Source organism: Ambystoma mexicanum, chromosome 13 (assembly GCF_040938575.1).
Source record: "Ambystoma mexicanum isolate Mex_15411 chromosome 13, UKY_AmexF1_1, whole genome shotgun sequence".
Taxonomy (NCBI): domain Eukaryota; kingdom Metazoa; phylum Chordata; class Amphibia; order Caudata; family Ambystomatidae; genus Ambystoma; species Ambystoma mexicanum.
In genome coordinates, this window is record NC_090938.1 from 787,471,896 (window position 1) to 787,486,281 (window position 14,386).

Here is a 14,386-nt window from a genome sequence, read left to right on the forward strand (position 1 = left end):
GAGTTGGCTCCCAGTGGAAGGATTATTTGTCTGAGGGACAAGGATTCCTCGACTATGAGCTCTATCCTCCCACCCTCCTTTAATTAGTAGTCTGCCCTGCCCGAGTATGCTGTAGCCTGGTGGAAGGGCTAGTGAGATAGCCGGTCCTGCCGCTTCATAAAGCCATGATTCTGTAACAGCAAGGAAGTCCAGGTCAAGGTTAGTGACCAAGTCATGGATCTCTGTAGCGTGGGCTGGGAGCGAGGGCGCGTTTATGAGGGAACATTGGAGTGGAGTGGGAGGAAAGCTTAGATGGGTGACGAACGATGTTGGTTGTCGGCGGCGTAGCACGGAGCCTGTGGTTGATGGGTGAATGTGGGTGTGATTAAGGCTTCAAGGGGGTGGAGGTATTGGAAGTGCCCACGCCTAGCAGTTGGTTTCTATGCAGTGTTGGCCTAGGGCACATTTGGTATTAGTGAGGCACAGTGCAACACCTCAGCATAGTTAGTCTGCGGGCTAGGGTGTCCAGGGGGCTACCTTACGGAGTAAAGTTTCTGAGTGTGTGGATTATGGAGGGGGGGGTGAGGTAGGGAGGATGTGATCTGATTTGGGGAGTTCAGGGCCAGGTCTTGAGTGTTGGAGTGGGGAGCGCTGGAGCTAAACGGCATAGAACTGTGGAGAGGGGTGGGCACGTATGGCTCCCTTAGTAATACATATAGGAGGCTAGAGTGGGCAAACTGTAAGGGAGACCATGATATCTAGGTGCAAAAAAACAGGCAGGGGCACAATATCTAGGTGCATAGAACAGGCACGGGCACAAGATCTCAGGCAGGGGCACAAGATATATGTGCACAAATCAGGTGGGGGCACAAGATCTAGGTGCATAGACCAGGCGAGGGACACGATATCTAGGTGCATAAAATAAGCAGAAGCACGATATCTAGGTGCATAGATCAGGCGGGGCACAAGATCTGGGTGCATAGATCATGCAGGGGCACACAATCTACACAATCTAGGTGAATAAAATAAGTAGAAGCACGATATGTAGGCGCATAGATAGGGCAAAGGCGCCGTATTTAGATAAGGAGCGCTCATATTGAGCTTTGTCAGTAAGCACAGATGGCAAAACATAGTTCATTCTGTGTGTAATCTGTGCAGTGTGGTATACTAAGCTGAAATGAGGACATGTTGTGCCATGCCAGGCAGTACTGGCTCCTTTAGTAGCGGGTAATGTTACAGAGTTATTTTACGTGGTTACTAGGGCATAGCGGAGGTACAAAAAAAACAGCAGAGGGATCCAGGTGGAGTTAGCCAGTAGGTGCCTGTAGAGGACAATTTGTGTAGGGGTCAGGCAGGGTTAATATTGCAGTGCAGCACATTAAGGCGAGTAAACAGTTCTAAAGGGAAACCTAAAACTATTATTGCCAATAATGCTTGAAATGTGTGCGCCTAATTCAGCAGAACATTTGCAGACAATTTTTAACGTGTGCTTTCATCCCCCCCATCCCAGCCACCCAGACTGGAAAGTATGGGAAAGATTTGAGAGAAATAAATAAATAAAAAATAAAATAAAAAAAGAAAACAAATACAGTGGGCACGCCCGACAAAAGTTACTAATTGAATAACCCAGTGCTGAGGTCAACAGAGGTCACTCTCCTTTTCAAACCCAACACTTGAAGAAAGGGCACATTCACAAAAGAACCCCATTACCAACAGCAGGGTAATCCGTTTAAAGTACTAGATGAAGAGCCATGCAATTACTTGATAATCGTGCACTCCAGTTTGATTATTGGGGCATGCAGCATGGCCCAACCCTAGGTTTGCATGGGAAGAAATGTTGCATGCGGCTAGAGCCTGAAGTGCTGTACACAATGTCAACAAACCTGCGCGAGGAGCATCAGCAAGGACCCGATAGCATGGTTTTGCAAATCTGTTTTGGGTTTTATTTTTTTCAAGGTGTCCAAATTTGAGCACAAAACAAATAGTGCTACAAGTTGGTGCGTGGACAATGGGCCTGGTCATCGGCAAGGGCAAAGGTCTCCCTGATTTGCGTATTGGGGTATGCGCTGCTGATAATGACTCACATAAGTATGCGTTGCAAAACATATGTTTGTTAAAGGAGGTTTTTAGTTGTTTCATATGTTAGAAGCGGAATTATTAATGACATACAGTGATGTAACATTATGAAACTTTTTCACTTATGAAAGCGTATTCAATTGATAAAAAAGTTGTTAAAGGGACGTTACGGTTAAGATGTATCCCACCCTTGGGACTCCTCTGCCCCAGCAGGTAGCTAGTGGCCTCCCACCTTGGGATACTTTGACACTTCCCTCCTGGGCTCCCATGAACACTTGGCCATCCGTGCTGCCTCTTTTATTCATGCTCTTCTATCACTGCACAATGCACATGTGCATTTATAGGAGCACTATGTTCCATTTCGTGGTATAAGCATGGGAAATGTAGATGCAAAAGATTTGTATAACATTAAGTGGCAGTTGGTGGGTGGAAGTTCAATATGTTGATAGGCCATATGTAGAGTTTTTTAAGTGGTTAGTGGATACATGTGTGAATGGTGTTATGAACATAACAGTAAAAAGAGTAGAAGGGCTGTTGTGTGGGATGCTGTGCAGGTGCATTCCGGTTTTTCTAATAAGGCATGAGCTAGATAGGTGAATGCAGAGACCGTGGATACTTATAAACGGCGATGGATTATGGTGTTTATTGTATGCTAGAGAGAAGAATTTCAGACAGAAATCTGTTCCTGTGCTTTTTTCTTTTTCTCTAGTATACAATTGTCCGTTATTTCCATTAGCATAGTAGAAAATGCTAATGGGAATGTTGGAGAATCTTATTGAATCTGCCTACTTTACTGAAAAATGTAAAGTAGATGGAGTCTATAAGCTTATTTTTATTAGTTTTGTTTTTTAACTGTGAAAGGTGGTTCCTAAAGGAACTTTTAAAATGTTTTTTATTATTTTATTTGCAGGAGAGGCCAGATAGAAAGGTGGGGAGGGAAATGAGGGAAGGGGCACCAACCACAGATATGGAGGGGCAGGTGGACAGGGAAAGATGTTGTGCGCGTGTTAAATCTAAGGTAGAGGGCAGTGTTTCTCATGCTCCTTGATTACAGCTTCAAAAGCACTTCGAAATTGCTCCCCTCTGCAGAGTGGTGTGTTGCAGTATTTACAGAGTACGGTTGTCTTGCAAGATATGGACCAACAGCCTCTTGTATTGCTTGCAAGGTAGCTGGTTGTATTCTGTGTCCCACCAAAGCAGGCTTAGTGTTTACAGCATTGGTTGAGAAAGACGATGTGGAGGAAGACGGTCTACTACTTGCTAAGAAAGAAACAATCTTTCTGAGAGCATTGCGGTGGTTGGATTTGGTGTGGCGGTGCACGAGGTGGTCCTGCAGGAGTAATGTTCAGGTAGTCCGCGACTAAGTACAACACTGCACTCTGTGCATTTCTTTTTGAAAGCTTCAGCCTTCCATTTCAAACAGTGGTAAAGAACTGCCACACCCGTGATTCTCTCTGGGTGCGAGAGGTAGGCACTTCCTCTACCTCATCTTCCTGGTCTTCTTCATTGTCTTTGGAAATACTGCGCTTTTCTTTGTGTGGGTGCTCCAGCTGGTGGGGGCTCTTGGGGAGGAGGGATGGCAATAGCTGATGCCATTTTTTAGACAGCTGTGTTCTAGATTGTTAATAGATAATGAGTAAGAATAGCTGTAGGAGCTGTGCAAGGGGACATTTAGAGCTTCTAAGTTCCTACTTGAGCTGAAAAATGCAGTTCTGAACTGTTCGCGAAGCATGGACTAGCTGGCGAAGTGCGGGCATGTTCATGGACATGTCATCATGCCGACCTCATGGTCACGTGAAACATCTGAAAAGTCAGCGATTACGTCAGACGGTCATTTACGTCGAACACAAAAACAGTGGAAAAACTTGCAAAAAGTGTACTGAAGTGTTAAAAATGATGCAAGAAGGTGGGGAATGGTAGAGTTTTAAGGTGAAACTTTATACATTCGTAAAAATATTGCTATATTGGGGTAAGTATATTAGTAAGTTGTAAAAAATTAGGGGGCACTGGTAAAAACCCATTAAATTCACTGAAAACACTTTGTTGAAGGGACATTATGGTTACAAGTAAAAAAAAAAAAATTAAAAAAAAAAAAAATACAGAAATTCGCCAGTTAGGGTAAGCTAAGCAACCATAACTTGTGCCACCACCGTGCACTGCTACGACTAACACCCAGGACATGAAAGAAGACAATCACAGATGTCATTGATGACATCACATATTAAAATATTTTCATGAACAGTCCCTACAAGTGGTAGTATTTCTAAAGTTGGTAACCAGATATTCAGGGTGATCGGGAGACTTATAAACTACTTAATGTATTAAAGAAAGTTCTCATCTAAAGAAAACATTGTATTCGAGTAGTGCAAAGCCAGGAACCGAATCATACATACACATAGGCAATGGCTGCAGCAGGTACCAAAAAAGAAAAATATTTTTAATCTTGTAATTTACAATAGTAAACTAATGAATGCTACCTTAAAGTTTTGCGTAATGTTAAACGTGGAATAAATAGCGAACAATTTCAAATTTAAGATATACTTGTGTTAGTACAAAAAATGCATATACAAATCCAGAATGCATTTGAACCCAAAGTCCACACAAATATTCTGGTGAAGTTGCGTTTGTGGGCCCTTCGGACCCCCAGATGTAATGCAAACGTGAGACAAGCATGGAAGCAGTTGAGAAACGCAGCAGCTATCGCCACAACGATGCACACCGTCTCCCCAGCCCATTCTTCCTGGCTGCAGGACCCACCCCTCCCAGAGGATCCAGAGCGTTTCTCTATAGAAAGGGAGTGTTCAAGTGGCCCCACCCTTGCATGGCCTACGCCTGGCCAGCAAATTGGCTCCTTCTGGGCTCTGCCCATGCCCCAGGGATTAGGCGGGTAGGGCAGAACGGGTTTCAAGCTGTCACAGAGCAGCAGCAGCAGTTCACATGCACCAGCATAGAAAGAGAAGACAGACTTCACATGAAGACACTGGGTCAGAGCACTCGCCTGTGCTGCACGACTGCATTTCAGGGAAGGCTGAGGCGCATCAGCTGTGCAATTCTACAGATTTTCAGGGGGGGGGGTGGGCACACATACATTTCCAGCAAAAAATGTGAACATTTTGCGACTTCTGCTGTCTAAAGTGTACTTTCCTCGAATGCGAGTCAATGGGGGAGTGAAGGGAGGGTGTATGCGGTGGGGTGGGGCTAGTGGAGGGAGGGAGGGTGGATGAGGGAGTGGGGGGTAGAGCATAGTGGTAACGCTGCTGGGTTCAGTATTAAATGAATGTTTGTGGCTGGGCTCAAGACAAGCTGATTTTCATGGGAAATTAGATTTTTTGCTGACTGAAAATGGCGGCCCACCAAACAACCCCCACCGCCTTCCCCTCACTGGGGACAGGAAGCAGTCCTACTACTTAATCCATTGTCCTTTCTTCACGCTTTACTCTGCAGAGATCAGCAGCACACCCCAGCCTTCTAGTCAAGGGGCGGGCAGGTGGCCTACCCACCGCTTCCTGTTGCTCACAGCCTTCTCGTCCCTAGGAACGCGTAGCAGGAAGGAGCTGTGTGGCGTCCTCTCCCTGGTAACCAGGGCCACAGGCAGTGTCCGCATCCTGGCTTTGCACCCGCTCTGCATTCTGTGCAAAGCATCTGAGGCTCTACGTGGCACCAAGCCCGATATAGCCCCCGCCCTCTGAAGTTGGCGGAGGGAAGGTCGGTCTCCCCCCCCCCCCCCACCCCACCCCTGTAGGGGTGTTGCTAGATATGGGAAAGATCCGGGGCTATGCGACTGTCGGGACTGGGGGCTAGCTAGTGTTTTGGTCGTGGACCCTGCGCTTCTATCTGGGGCTAAAACCAAAAGACCTGGGGCTATAGCTCCTCCACCCAGCAACACCTCTACCCCCCAGGCACGTGGATAGGCCGAGTGTGTAGTGGCCTTACATAAAACACTGCGCAGGTTGAGGATTGGAAGGAGGGTTATTCGTGCAGATAACAATCCGAGTGGATAGTACAATCAAAACTTCTCTCGTGATGTTACTTTCCTGCCAGTAGGCCCCGTCTGGTGTGGGCCTGAAGTGAGGCCCCAAGTGTAACACGGGAGGGGCACCAGGGAGCATCCGCCCAGCCTCTCGGTCCGCTCTTGCACTCGCGAGATGACACGCAGGCCGTGATGTCACCACCCAGGCCCAGGAAGGGTGCGGTGGGGTTGTCCCCACAAGGCGTAAGAAGTATGTCTTCAAATAACTCCTTACTCAACAACTTGCCGTACCTCTCGCTACAGAGTGGCCCCACCCTTTCCTCCACAACTTGCACCCAGGGGTGGACTGGAAACCAAAAAAAGGCCCTGGGTGGCCCCATAGAACACATTTTCAGCAAGCCAAAGCCTTTTTCCTATGGGAAAATGAGGGAATACCAAGAGGCCCAGGGTGCAGAGGCCGACCAAGAAATCTCCTGAGTTCCTTATAGGCCAGTCAACCCCTGCCCAGGGTGCAGAGGCCTACCAGTAGATCCCCAGAGTTCCCTACAGGCCAGTTTCCCCCCATGCCCAGGGTGCAGAGGCCTAGCGGGAAATATCCAGAGTTCCTTATAGGCCAGTCAACCCCTGCCCAGGGTGCAGAGGCCTAGCGGGAAATCTCCAGAGTTCCTTACAGGCCAGTCCGCCCCTGCACAGGGCGCAGAGGCCTAGCGGGAAATCTCCAGAGTTCCTTACAGGCCAGTCCGCCCCTGCACAGGGCGCAGAGGCCTAGCTGGAAATATCCAGAGTTCCTTATAGGCCAGTCAACCCCTGCCCAGGGTGCAGAGGCCTAGCGGGAAATCTCCAGAGTTCCTTATAGGCCAGTCCACCACTGCTTGCAACCCCCCCACCCATTACCTTTCAATAAACTTCCAGCGGGGCCTTTAATATTCTAGCCTTTGGCCGAAGTTGTATCAGGCGAGCCAAGGGAGACTGTCAGATGGGGGTGGGGGGTGGGTCCACACAGATGGGATGGATAGGCCCAAGGTGCCAGATACAGACGGGAGCAGGCTCAGAAAAACAAGGTGAAAGGCCCTAGGGGATTATCGGAGGGTGTTTCCCCAGACACACAGGATAGTCTTCTCCCAAAGGGGAGATCATAGTGGGGAGGGGAGGCATGCAAGCTTTCTTCTGTCCAAAGGGTAGGGTGACAGATTTAATTAAAAAATAATAATAAAATAAGGACAGATGGACATAGAAGAAGGACTATACTTTTAGCAGACAAACACAAAAGAGGGACACAAACAGGACTCTGATGAAACAGTATTCCTACTTCTGTCGGTGGCCTTTTACAGGAGTCTGTTCATAGGCACACAACTCTCATTGGAGGAGACAGGCCAGAGAGGAAGGAGAGGTAATCAGTTCCTGCCAAAAACCGGTACCATAGCCACCTGTGCCTCCAATCCCAGTAGAATTAAAACAAAAAAAAAAAACAAAAAAACACTCCCTGGACTAAGGGGTAAATATGGACCACGGGGCGGGGTGATTACCGGGACATCTGCTTATCCTACCAAAGGGGACTGGGCACAGACATATGCTCACGGTAAGGCACAGGGGAGAATGACACAGGGGTGTTACCTACAAGGGCAGTAATGGGGAGGGAATAGGGTGGGGCATGGCGACGAGCAGGTCTCCTCCCCAAGACGCACATGGGATAGTGAAGAGGTCAGATCAAGTTAGACACCGAAGCACGCCTAGTCACTCCAGAGACGGGCTGCATGTGGATGGCCGATGGACACTGTTCACTGGTAAACTCCCAAGATGGCTGAAAGGCGCAGCAGCCATCTTAGAAACGGACGTCGCCCTTACAGAAAGGGCGAGAGGACAGCTTTCAGACCCACTGCATCCATCTACCAATGACTCCCCCGTCAGCGTGGAGAGATCGGTATTAAGCTCAATACGACTCACCAATACATGGTGGTTATTCTCTGCCGCAATCCATTTAGGTGCGCTTTATATAGGGCCCGGGGTGAAGGCCGAGCCAGGGGGGGTCTAGCCCAGCTCACGGGCTACACACAAGCAGAGCCATTAAATCTAAACCAGGAAGGGGCGGGACGTTGGAGTCCAAGCAAGTAGTCCTTCAATAGTGGCACAACAACTGGGGGAGAGAAAAGCGGATTGGAAGCTAGCGAAGGGATGAAGGACATGGTGGCGCGCCAGTCAGGGGGCGGACAAGCACTTGAATTTAGAGATGGCACAAGGAAGCAGGGTTGGGAAGAGAAAACGGGGTGCTGTGGGGGGGGGCTGCATCATAGCACTTACCCTATGAAGCAACATGCCTCAAAGTCACCACTCCTCGCCGCCATAACAGGAAGTGACAGCCAATCAAAGAGTATCAGAGGAGCGAACTGGGAGTCGGGCAGCAGCCCACGAGTACGTGGTAATCTTACGTCAGGGACCCCTCCGAACCCCCACCACAATTTTCTTTTTCAGGACAGGCACCGATCTGATAGGGTCAGGCCAGTATCCCAGGGTGGCTCGAGCCTCACCCAGTTCTAATAATTAGTCATATGTGTGTGCACATGCTTAGGGAGTGGGTGTATACAATGCATCGCTGCGACAGACATCTGGCCTTTCAACTTGCAAGGTGCTCTTGTCGTCCGGTCGAGGGAGTAAGGAGCGCGACGCTCAGGTTGTCTTTTATTGCATAGAGTCATATGCTTCAGCAGGGTAGGAAACGGGCTGGAACAAGACGGAACGGCGCTCAAGCAAACTTGGACTTGCCGGCACGCTTCTCTGTCCCCAGGCTCAGGAGCTTGCCCAGGAAACTCTCGGGTCTGTTCTGAAGCAAGAGTTTGCGCGCGTACAAGCAGTCGGCACATCAACGAGCGGACGTGCTTTGGAACACGTGACACGGCAGACTGAACACAGAGACGGCCAATGCCTCGCATACTGTGTTGCAGCTGTCCTGGGATGTCTTGCAATTTACAGTTTGGTTGTTGTTAGGGTGAGTATTGTGACCAATGAAAAGAGTCCAACTTCCATTATACGCTAAAAGGGTTTCTTGTTTAATCGCCATCAGACAGGTTTCGAATTCAAAATTGTGGCCATTCTTTACTTAAATATATTTCCTACTCCTGCTCCCTCCCTTGTCCCGTGGGTGCTTTGAAATAATATTTTCTTATTGTATAAGCGCCTAACAAGCGAACAATAAAATAAATAATCCCACCATGCTCTGCGCTTCAATAACAATCTCCGAGATTGGCTTCTATGAAGAGATACTGTATTGCGTGACCTGGCCTGGGGCAACATCCCCCGCCCTCCTCCATATGGCCCCGCCCCTCCAAGGAAGAGAGGGTTCCCCCAGTAAATATCTTCCATTTCCAGCACTGTGCATCCGTGAACAAGGTCCCAACCCCTGAAGAACGGTACAAGCACCTCAAACCACCCAGCTGCCAGCCTTCAATAAACGAAGCAGAAGACTGGGGGTGGAAAAGGCAGGCTTTCCTTAGCAATTGTCAAAGGCCAAAACATATTTGACGAAATGAGACCGTACATTTTTACAAAAACACAACTTGCTCAGATGCAACTTTTGGCCACCCACTTTGAAGTTTAACATAACCTCCCTTCACCCTCAAAACCGCCCATGAAAGTACAAATGTGGAGGAGTTGGTGCATGTATATTGTTCTGGATAACGAACCCATCTCATTCAGGGAGCAGCACATGGGTCAATGCTTACCCTGAAGGTGTCCGCCACAAACTCCGCGCCCCGGTGATTGGTCCACTTGGAGATTCCAACAAAGAATTCCCGACCTATGAGAAGAGGGAGAGCAATCCAAGAATTACGGGTGGCCACTGTTTTGGCAAGAGACCTTCATCCTACTGCACCCAGAAGCTCCTCCCACACTTCCAGACTAGGCTGCTTCGCAGAGTTCTCTTAAAAACAATGTCCAGGACGGTGTGGAGTGGACAGAGATCCTGTATTGGTCAATTGCCTCGTGGTTCCTGCCAAACTATGCTGTGTGGGACCGGCTATCAAACCCAGGCTACGTCGACTTGTTTCCAAGACAAGCGCATTGCCCCGGGGCCACACACCCCAGTGCCGTTCAATGCACCAAATGAAAAGTACACAAGGGACACCTCCAGCTCTCCGGAAGTTGCATCATGGGACTAAACCTCTGCTATATATCAAACTTTCCTCATCGGGATGGGCGTGGTTTCCAAAAACAACAAGCCAAAGTAGCATAACGCCCTCCCCCCACAACAATAATCACATTTCCCCCCAAACCTGGCTTGAGCACCAGAGACCCGATTAACTTTGACATTAACACCCCCATCTTTAATCTCTATAGAGCAGTGGTCTTCAAATTGGGATCTGGGGGGGGGGGGGGGGCAGAAATAATATTTTTACTGGACGGGAGGGGGCTCGGTATGAAAAGGTTTGAAAACCACTGCTGTGGAGAGTTACTGCTCTGTAGGATGCTGTGTTCAGAAAGCAACAACCAGTGGTCACACACCAGCAGCACTGGGCAGCTGGAGCTACCCCATTGATCACCTGGGTGCCAGTAGCCAAGTAGGTGGCTGGTCTCCAAGAGACCCTGCAGCTAGTCCAGATTTTGACCCCATGGAAGGCAAGGAGCCAGGACAAAGGCAGAATTTCTGGTGAAGTCTAAAGGGGAATTGAACAAGAAATTGTAGTTTTGAATGGATACAGCAGACACCCACCCCATCCCCCTCTTTTTGGCCTGTCCTCTCCAACCAGGCTTGTCCAGCTCAAGAGGCTGGTTATGGTCCAATCACCGCCCCCTTCTGTGCTGCAGCACCTGTGATCGCATCTCATTACATCAACGTCTCCCCTTCATGTCCTGGTGGCCATTTTGTCATTTCCCCAAAGCACCATTGAACCCCTCCCCATCCACCAAATCTTCCCTTCACTTTCATATCACCAGTGGTATTGCTTTCATGACCCTCTCCCCCTTACCCCCACTCCACAAAAATAGGGAGCCCGATAAGTATTCCTTGAGGTCAGGAAACTCCCCCAGCATCCCCCCTCCCCTTCTCTCCTCCACCCCCTCGTCTCCTCTCCTGTAACACCTGAAGATGTTTCCAGACAAGTACGGTCTATGAAAGTCTCATCTAAACAGGTGACACCCCCCCACCCCCCCGGCCCCCTGCTCCTCCTGAACCATCAAGGACAGCACTGGTTATCTTGCACAGCCTTGGCTGATTTCTGCAATCACTCCTTCCGGACTGGCCCTTTCCCCCCCCCCCTCTCCTCAAGCACTCCCTTGTGCACCATCTACTAAAGAAAGCCTTCCACCGACACCTCCATTCCGGCCAACTATCACTTGATCTCCATCACTCCTTTCCTGGACTAACTCCTGGAGAAGTTGGATATCTCCCAGCTTACTCTCCACACTGAATCTGTTGGTTGTCTCCATGACCATCAGTTTGGCTTCAGAGCAGCCAGAGGCATGGAAACCGCTCTCCTGAACACCCCTGAAGACCTGCGCTCTGATCTAAACTCTAGTTCTCCCTCTCTCCTCATTCTCCTCAATCTTTCCTCTGCTTTTCACATGGTCAACCACAACATCCTGATTACTTGTCTCCGCGAGACCCTTGGTATCACGGATAAGGCTCCGGCTTGGTAGACCTTCCTGCTGGACTGACTCTCCCAGGTCCAGCTAGGTTCCTTTCTCTCTGCCATCTCTCTCTCCACACGTGGTGTTCCCCAGGGCTCGATCCTCTCCCCCTGGCTCTTTAACATCTTTCTGGCCTCTTTGGCCCACCTGATCTCTACCATCACCTCTAACTTTCGGTGTTACGCGAATGACACGCAGCATTGAAATAGTGTTCTCCAGACCTGCCGGTTCTCAAAGCAAGTTACCCTTGGCTGGAGCAGGACTAATGTGTGAAAATGGGAACACCCACTTTCAAAGAGCAAGCTTCCAACACAAAGGTGCTTGAACTGTGGGCACAGCCTGACACAGTGAAAACAAATGGCCGGATGCAGGAACAGGACCATTTGTCCCACATGAAGATTCACAATCAATTTAAAATTAATCATTTAGCCCTTTTTCTCAGCCATCAGAAGGCAGATGGATTTCATCTATAACTTTTTTTAATGTAATTTCCAGGCGTTTTTGGGGATATAAAATGCATCCACTTGTGACTCCAGGAACTGCAATTGCCAGCTAAACTAGGTTTTTAGCTGATCTCGACATGTTCCAAATGTGGGAGTTGGTGATCGGGTGGAAAATGAAATTATGGATATGCTTAATAATTTACATATTCATAACTGTTGTGCTTTTTCTGGAAACGGCAGAAGAGGCCACATAGCCGTGCTACGGGATATGGATTTGGTGGTCGGCTTATCCAATTCCCCATGATCAGCTAAAACAGAAAATAGGTTTAGTCTGGCAGCTGCTAGTAGAATTATGAAGTTGTGATACATAACTAGTTTTTGCCAAAACGTTGAGAACAATGGCATTTACAAGTGGGAATTGCCATTTGTTGCTCCAGACCTCTAGACCAATCCTGACTTGTAGGCTGGGTTTGGGAGGAGAGAGAAGGGTAACTGTCCAATCCTAGTGGCAGGGATAATTGCAGGGTACTTCCCCAAGATTGTAACATTGGTGGTGTCATCACTGGTATATAAGGGGGACTGCACTACGAGAGAGGGACAGAAAAAGGAGAAAGACAGGAGGCCAAAGAGAAGAGACAGACCACCAGGAAGGCTGAAACTTACCATATGACAGGTGTAAGGAGACACCAAAGGAGATTGCTGAGAGTGTATCTGGGTGGAGCCGTCTTTCTCTAGGAAGGCCTCAAAGCTGACTGAGTCCAATGGTGGAAAGCGGGAGGCCATCTTTGAGAGTGGAGTGACCAGACCCCTGCCCTATCTTTCCAGAGTGTCCTGAGATGCAGCTGGCTTTCCTGAACCTTAAACAGAGGCTTGCTATGCAAGTAGAACTGAGCCCTGTGAAACCAAAAGGGGGAGCAGGGGAGGTGGCTTGCCTGGAATGCTTTCACTTTATAGTGGGGGTGGGCAAAGCTGTGTAGGTCCTTAGCCTATGTAACCAAAAATATTAATTTAATTAATTCCCGCATTTGGCAGAACATTAAGCGGTACATTGGGTTAAAATTTGAAATGACCAAAGCTCACTTCCCAGTGTGCACTGAAAACTATAGCCTATCATTTAATTGGGTAATCCTTGTTGTCCAGCTGACCCCAACTTCGTTAAGGGAGTGGGGTGTCTTTGTTCGTAAATCAGTCCAACCTTTTTATCCAGCTTCCCCAACACAGGACTTTCAGTGAGGGGGGGGGGGGAGGGGGATATCTGAAATCCAAAACTGCCCAAAACATTCCAATTTTTCAGCCTGACTTCCCAAACTAGACTAAAGCAGGGGGGGGGGTGAATGGACTGAAAAACAAAGCGATAAATTACCCTGTGTTTATTTTAAACCAAAAGTGTGGGTGAAATTATAAATGCCATATGCATTGTTACCAATCTTGAAATCCTGCTGCTACCCTTTTAAGAAGCTTGCAGGAGGAAAAATAAAAATAAAAAATAAAATCACACATTACATAAGTGCCTGTGTTGTGGATTAGTGCAATTCTTTTTGTGCTGTGAAATTTGCAGAAAGGGATGAATTGTGATTGTGTTTTTAGCGCAACTTTTGTGATTGATTTAGGCTGAGAGAAGTGGATTGTCTTGTGCCAGCCAAAGATGGATAAAGTGGTTTTTGACAATTTCATGCTAATTGCTATTATTTTTATGCCCGGTACACCGGCCTGGTTCTTGGCTCATTCTTAGCTCAGGGGAGAGGGATCCAAGGGGCATGATGTGTGTCCGAGATAGGGCTAAAGAAAATAATCTGTTGGCAACTGTTTGTTGTGTAACCTCGCGAGTGCGGCGGGAAGGAACTCCCAGGGTTGAGGGTGGCTCCTCAAACTGTTAGAGTTGCTTCTCCAAGCAGGTAGAACTCTCTCCTCTGCAGGTGCCTCCCTCTGGAATGGCCTCCCCGTCTCTCCGCCTTGAGCCAGCCTTTTCTCCTCTTCTTTCTCTCTCCCTCTACCGTGCTAAACTTCCCCTTGCTTCTGCTCCGTCTGCTGACTGGCTGGTGGTCCTCTGAGTCTTACAGGACACCAGCCCGCCCCCCCCCCCCCCCCGACCAGTCCGCCTGCACTTGACGCCTGGCTCCACTTGCACTGCTGCCTTGCACTACCGGGCTGGGCTTCCCCCCTGTAGTCCCAGCCCTACCAGTAAACTCGGGGCCCTGTTGCTCTGGGTGCACTTCTCCCGGTACTTCTTGTTGCACACTTGCACGATCTCAATGATCCGAGACCTAGTTAGATTGTTGTCTTGTCCTTCCTCGGTTTC

General features: G+C 48.7%; 1 protein-coding gene across 1 annotated transcript in view; it reads right to left on the minus strand.

The window, feature by feature from the left end:
* Positions 1–14,386, minus strand: part of DDAH2 (DDAH family member 2, ADMA-independent) — a 114,230-nt gene that overhangs the window by 56,345 nt on the left and 43,499 nt on the right. Inside the window, exon 4 of the mRNA XM_069635160.1 lies at positions 9,742–9,815. Within this exon, the coding sequence (XP_069491261.1) occupies positions 9,742–9,815 (74 nt within the window). The remainder of the gene's footprint in view (positions 1–9,741; positions 9,816–14,386) is intronic.